The sequence below is a fragment of the Varanus komodoensis genome, unplaced genomic scaffold (genome assembly GCF_004798865.1).
Source record: "Varanus komodoensis strain SLA01 unplaced genomic scaffold, ASM479886v1 scaffold8, whole genome shotgun sequence".
Lineage (NCBI taxonomy): Eukaryota > Metazoa > Chordata > Lepidosauria > Squamata > Varanidae > Varanus > Varanus komodoensis.
In genome coordinates, this window is record NW_025336481.1 from 18,123,531 (window position 1) to 18,130,548 (window position 7,018).

Here is a 7,018-nt window from a genome sequence, read left to right on the forward strand (position 1 = left end):
TCAGCTTTCATAATACAGGAAAGTGGAATGCTTTAAAAGAATCCCAGCACTAACAGAAGACTGAAAAACAAAGATATCTTTCATACAAGCTTATTTTGTCTGTGTGCAAGTTTTTGCAGGCGTCACTACACAACAATTTAGCCTATTCTCATTCAAGTTAATACTGCAGATACTTCTAGAGGATATGCATTTTTTAATATATTTGGGTACCTTTTATGTAAACGAACCATGATCCAGGCTAAAAAAAAATAGGATCAATATTTGATACCTACAAGTTTTTGAAACTGATTTCCTAACTAGTACATTATTTTATTTGCACACAGTGACAATGACAGGTTGTCATCTAGGTTATGATACTTGTGTACGACAAACTCCTTTGGTAATGGAAAAAGTGCTAATCAGGGTTTGAGACCAACCAATTAAATCATTAGACTTCTCCTTTACAGATCAGCTTTTAATTATTCATCTATGTGTAGGAAGCATTTAGGCTACAGGGCTGAATTATGTTCAGATCCCTTTCATGTCTCTAAGCACACTGCTTTGTGGGATTTTAAAGCATACTGATATTAGTGCTGTGGAATAATCCTATACCTGTATGGAGGAATGGAGAAAATGAGTTCTTGTATGAACTTTTGATATGCACTTAAATATCTTTTCTTCTTACAGTGGAATGCAGTTGCACTCTGGGCTTGGGATATTGTGGTTGACAACTGTGCCATTTGCAGAAACCATATCATGGATCTCTGTAAGTACTGTAAAGTGTGTAGATACTATAGCTGTAGATGTGTGGATGCTGGCAGGAAACTGCAAGGTGATTAAGAAAAGAACTTTGCAGCTGTCCCAACAGTTCTTGATAAATTGTGGTTACATACAGAGGTAGAATTAGGGCAGTAGTTGAGGGTGCATAAGCAAATATAACCTTTAACCAGTTGTACTGGTTTCTTTCTGAGGAACCTAAGAATTGTGGTTTCATGTGGGGATTATATCAGATAATCAAACTGTCACTGAACTGCAGTTTTTTTGTTGACATTGAAATCCATGACCAAAGACCAATTTTGCAGCACTTCCAGGGTTGCATGCATTTATTAGCTTGATGACTTGTTAAGCAGTGTGATTGTTTTTAGGTGGTGAATCCTTTATAGAATTATCATATGAGGCAAAATATGGCAGTATATTGGCTGGTTTTAACTTAAAAATGTGACTACTTACAATATTCATCTAGTCCAGTTTTTCTCCAATGCAAGTTTGCTGGAAACTCACAAGGTGCAGAGCGTTATGAAGATACTGGCCAATTTGGATGATGATTGGAGGAGTATTTGGTCTCAGTATTGTCCTTCACTGCCTTCTGCCATGTGCCACCTCTGATGTGAAGATTGAGGCTTCTGTTAAGTTATAGTTCTCCATTATGTCAAGATCTTAGAAGTCTTTCTTAATGTCAGTTAACAAGCCAAGAACATAAATACATCACACTTGTATTACATCCAAAATTCCTTTCATGTTCCCTAACTGCATCAAAGAAATAGCTTTCAAGAACCAGTATTTGATCTTTTAATTGAACTATTTATTGTTAATGCATTTGTATGTTGCCAAACTTATAGGAAAAATGGTTAAGCACACTGGACTTGTCTAATTTCTAGATACCATCAGCCAAGGTTGTCTTCTGAATCAGTTGCCTAGGATCAGAGTGGGGGGGGGCAAAATAACTCTGATTTGTGTGTATTTACAATGCATCCATTAAAATTGAAGGTTTGCTGGGATATGCTGTGTGCCTGCTTCTTCTGCTTTAGTACACAACCCATGATCAACTCTTTTATATGTTGTTCAGTGTGATGTAAGATCCCGGACTGCTGGGTTGTTTAGAGGCTGAACAGCTCAGTGCTTAATCCATGATTTGTAGTTAGAATAACCGTTGGGTGGTTTAGAGACTCAGCAATCCAGCATTCTGGGTTCACATGTCAAATTGCACAAACTATGAAGGAGCATCTCATAGAATGTGTACTAAAGTGGAAGATGTCAGTTTGTCCCTGACAACCCATTGGTTTTTAAACCAATAGGTTATGTGCAAACACATCATCTCATTTTTTCCTAATTAGCTTGATTCCAGAAGATGGTACTGGGGATTGCTGCTCTTCCCCATGGCATGTATACTATAAGACACTGCAGAATTCCATCATTTTCTCCCATGCTATTAACATGTGCTTGTAATCAGTAACAGTCTGGATGAGTGCTGATCAACTGAAACTCAAGTTGCTAATATAAAGGTGGTGAAAGTATGTGAGGCAGTTCCCATGGGAAGCACATGTAACCTTATGTTACTTGCGCATAGTTTCTATAGAAAGTAAATGCTGTTTGCTTTAATATTTTGAAACCGTTGCTGTAGATATGACATGCATTAATTTTATATAAACCGTTTTGGGGAGGGAACAAATCATGGAACTAGAACATCTTTTTTTGCTAAGAAAAGGTTGGAAATCTGGAGGCTTTTAGAAAAAAGATATGAGCGGCTTGAGAAAATAAGAGCATTGTAGAAAGGGCTTGGTTTTTTTCTCCATTACCCAAATACTAGGACTTAAGATCACTCAATATAGTTGATTGGTGCTAAATTCTGAACAGACAGAAGAGAAGAACTTACATAACGTAAGAGAAGAACTTACGTAACATAAAATTCTCTGTCACTGGTTTAGATGACTATAAAAAGTTACTAGACAAATTCATAAAATACAATAATAACATAGCATTAATTTTATTTCCCACCTAACCCAAAATCTTTTATCCCTCTCTGCTACCATTTGGGGGTGTTATTCAAATTTGCCCATTTCTGGAACTGTTTATCTAGCATTGTTCTCTTTGGCATGCCATTTCAAGACTATCACAATGAGGGTGGGAAATTATTATTTATTAGCTCTCATGGTGCTGGAGGAGAGCTTTGTGAATACCCTGGACTGACAAGAAGACAATCAAGAGGATCTGACATCAAATCAAACCAGAACTCTCCCTGAAAGCGAAAATGACACGACTGAAGCTTTCATATTTTGGGCATATCAGGAGAAGGCAAGGTTTGCTGGTGAATACAGTAATGCTAGAGAAAGTCAAAGGCAGAAGGAAAGCCAAATACAAGATGGATTGCTTCTATAAAGAAAGCCACAGCCTTGAATCTACAAGAGCTGAGCAGGCTGTCAGGGAGGGCATTCATTCATAGGGTTGCCATAAGTCAGTAGCTACCTGATGGCACATAGCAGTAGCTCACTGTATATTTTGGAAAAGACAAGTTTATCCTGTGTAGCTTTGCTGGGTTCAAGAGCTCATAGGAAGGGACCTATGCTCACTACTGTGTTAGATGATGTGGCTTGCTCTAGACTCAACCTACTGGCTTCTGTAACTTGTCATGATGCAGCCATTTCTGTCATGGTGTACAAAAATGGAACATAGAAAACTTGTAGCTCTCATGATGTCATACTGAACTTCCTTTGTCATTGCACAGTATAGCTACCTCCTTCCTGGTGTTCTAAAATACTTTCATTGGACAAAGAACAAATGTATTCTATCACATGTTCTAGAATTCATTGCTAGAAATCCATACTAATCTTGTGCTTGTTTTCATAGGCATAGAATGTCAAGCTAACCAAGCATCAGCTACCTCTGAAGAATGCACTGTTGCATGGGGCGTTTGTAATGTAAGAAATCTGTTTTTCAACCTTTATGAAGACTTTTTTCTACTTAAAGTATTATCTTTATGAAGTAACCTAATTAGAAACCTTCATTTAGAAGCAAAGGCTTTAAAAGCAGTCACAATAATGTGACAAAGTAAAGGGTAAATGAAAGCCAAGGTTGAGGAGATACGCAACAGTGCATATCAGTAAAAAAAATTTTAAAAGAATATGCTAAATGCATCCTCTTCTGGCTAACTGTTCTTAAAAGGAACTAATTTAACATTATTTCCTCAAACAATTGCTATTTGTGAATTGCTCTTCCTTCAGGAGAAAAAAACATAATGGCATTGATAGTAGTATTTTCACTTAGAAACAATCCACATTCATTGTACATCAAACTTTTTAAAAGAACTTAAAGTGCTTTGCAGAACCTGTAGACCTAAAGCAGGCAATTTGGTGACTTCAGAGTACAGCTTCCATAAATCCCAGCTATTAAGATTAGTCAAAATGGATGGATGTTTGGATTGCATCACCTATTCTGGTAACTTTTAAAGGAGTACATAAGGCAACTGGTTACTCAGCCAGTTACTCTATATCATTTTCACAGCTGCTATTTCAGTTGTGAGAACATAAGATGCTCAATTTTAAAACAATTTTATTTCTTTTATTACTACATTCCATTTATATCCCATTTTTTCCTCCCATGAGGAACCCAAGACAGCTTATATAGCTCCATTTTGTCCTCACAACAATAATCCTGTGAGGTAGGTTAAGCTGAGAGTGCATGACTGCCCCAATCACCAAGTGAGCTGTATGGCCAAATGAAACTGAAACAGATCTCTCCCAGGTCCCCAACCCAACAGCGACTCACTTGTTGACTGAAAACTGCATAAAGAGAGTTATGTCTGTGCCCTTTCTGTCCATGCATATTCTTAAATATCAATTCTAGCTCTCAGGAAAGCATGGTACATGATAGTAGAAGATGAAAAGGAGACACTTAAGACAGAGTACTTGTGGCTATGGGGAGAGAAAGGACTATGTGTAGGATGCAATTTGTCCCTCTTTCACAGTAGAAGCCTTTTTCTGTCCCATTCTGCTTCCCAGGTCTGTAATTTTCTGTGTTAAAAAGCTGCTTCCCATAAATATTAAGGTCTGGAAGCTCTGTTCTTTAGCTTGATAGCCCTGAATTCTGTTGCATGCTACAGGCTCAAGGCTTTTCAGAAGACCAGTATAATAGTCATTTTTGTGACTGCTTAAAATGCACTAGCTCCTCTGTTTCGTTACAGTTGTGTTCACTGAAATTATTCCACAGTGGCTTTCACTCTGTGGTTCTGGTCATTGACTTTCTCCTCCTTTTTGTGGCACATCTCATCAGTTCCTGATCTAACTTTACCAAACTGAAATATATACCATTGGCAGCACACCCTTTAGATAACTTTTTCCCTTTTTTTCTCAGCATGCTTTCCACTTTCATTGCATCTCTCGCTGGCTTAAGACTCGGCAAGTGTGCCCATTAGACAACCGGGAATGGGAATTCCAGAAGTAAGTATTTTCTGCTTTAATAAGGGAAGTAGAAAATTGCAGTTAGAACTTAAAACTTCTGGCACTCTAAAACTGCCCTTCTTGCCTCCACCACCACATCTTCCTTGTACAGATGTAGATGAACTTGTGCAAATTAGCTTAATCAGGCTTAAGTATCAGAGAATGATGGCACTGATTGAAAGCATTATTCTCCATTTGTTCATGACTTGAGTGGATTGAGTTTTGAAATCTACACAGATTGAGCCTCTTTTGGGTAGGAAGCAGTTGATCTGCTTAGTGTTGCCTTTAAGTTATAATGTTACTGGTCAGAAAAATTTCTGACAACATTTACCCTTGTGGGTGGTAGTTTGCTATGAAGAACCAAAGAACTGTAATACTGGAATGCTGGTTTGTATTTTCAGACCTGTACTTATATTAATTTGACAAGCTACTGTTTGTGATCAAATGGATGTTAAGTTTGGTCAGATGTCAGGGTCTCTTTATTGCATTAAGAAGTATTTGCAATTTATATAATGGTTTTGGGAAACTCGCTTCACTATGTCCATTCCTAAATTAACTTTTTTCCACATTGCACCATTTCTCACAGACAGAGTAGTATTTACTTATTAAGTATTGCTTTAAAAAACAATGTATTCATAAAATATGAATACATAAGACTGTAGCATCTTTGTCCTGCACAAATTTTACAGGTAAATTAAATTTAGAGCAAAAAAATGTGTTTGCTCTAAAAGATTTGCATAGGTCTCTTGAACACTGAATATCTTTGATCTGATGGTATGCACCACTCTGCATTACATTTCTGGACAGGTATAGCCGATATCAACTAAAAGTGGTGTTGGCCTGATGTCTCTTATGTACTTCATTTCTGCTTAAGTTAACATTTATTCAACAAATGGCAGTGCATCTTCCTTGAAATGGCAGAACAATCCAGTCTGTGAAAATCAACAAATACAACGTGGACTTAAAGTTGATATAGGCACCTTCCTGACATCTTATCTAGAGCAGATGATCTCCAGATTTGTTGGGTGCATAACCAGAGATATATAAAGCTAGCTAACTTCAAAGCTTGCTTTCTGATTGCATGTTGACATAACTGCTACTGAATCCTAAAAGGAAAATAAATTTCTTTCTAGGTATGGACACTAGCAAGAGAGAGAAGATCATCAAGTCTATTGTTTTGTCTTCAGTTAAATCCAGTGGGTTGATCCTATAATAGACTTACTTGTTTTCACCGTAATATAGTTATTGTGAATAGTAATAAATCTTGTCAGTCTCCTGCCTGACTTCCTTGGGTTTCCTTTACTTGGCTATCTTAAACTGGATACATGATTTGTAATTAGACTTGCATGTTTTGAATGACCTTTATTCACAAACATATTACATGACCATGCAATTAATATAAAATATAAAAGGAACACCTTCAGAGGTATTTCTCTTGACCTACCCTGCTGTCTCCACTAAAATCAGTATAACATTTGGATATGGGTAGTTTTCAACTAATTCAGATTTGTTTTAAAGAATCTCATATTTTAGTCCCAAAAGCTATGTAGTAGAACTAAATGCTACCTGAATTTTGGCTTTATTATAGCTTTTAATTGTATGTGTTCTTAGAGCAGGTGATAATTCTTCTCTTCCATTTTTCACTCTGGAGGAAGTGGGGGCAGGAAGTGCTTCATAACATTCTACAGGAGAAAAACTGACATGCTGTGAAAGAGCTCTTAAAGAACATAATCCTCACAATTCTGATGCTAAAGGAAATTGTAGTTTTATTGAGCCTTATGGTCCCATGTTTCCTGTCTAGTGTGGAGCAAAGGGTAGAGACGATG

At 37.1% G+C, this 7,018-nt stretch overlaps 1 protein-coding gene across 1 annotated transcript in view; it reads left to right on the top strand.

Annotated features, from left to right (window-relative positions):
* Nucleotides 1–6,475, top strand: part of RBX1 (ring-box 1) — a 7,651-nt gene extending 1,176 nt beyond the window's left edge. Inside the window, exons 2-5 of the mRNA XM_044454959.1 lie at nucleotides 667–745; nucleotides 3,604–3,674; nucleotides 5,107–5,192; nucleotides 6,326–6,475. Of these exons, the coding sequence (XP_044310894.1) occupies nucleotides 667–745; nucleotides 3,604–3,674; nucleotides 5,107–5,192; nucleotides 6,326–6,338 (249 nt within the window). The 3' untranslated portion in view covers nucleotides 6,339–6,475. The remainder of the gene's footprint in view (nucleotides 1–666; nucleotides 746–3,603; nucleotides 3,675–5,106; nucleotides 5,193–6,325) is intronic.
* Nucleotides 6,476–7,018: the final 543 nt, after the last annotated feature.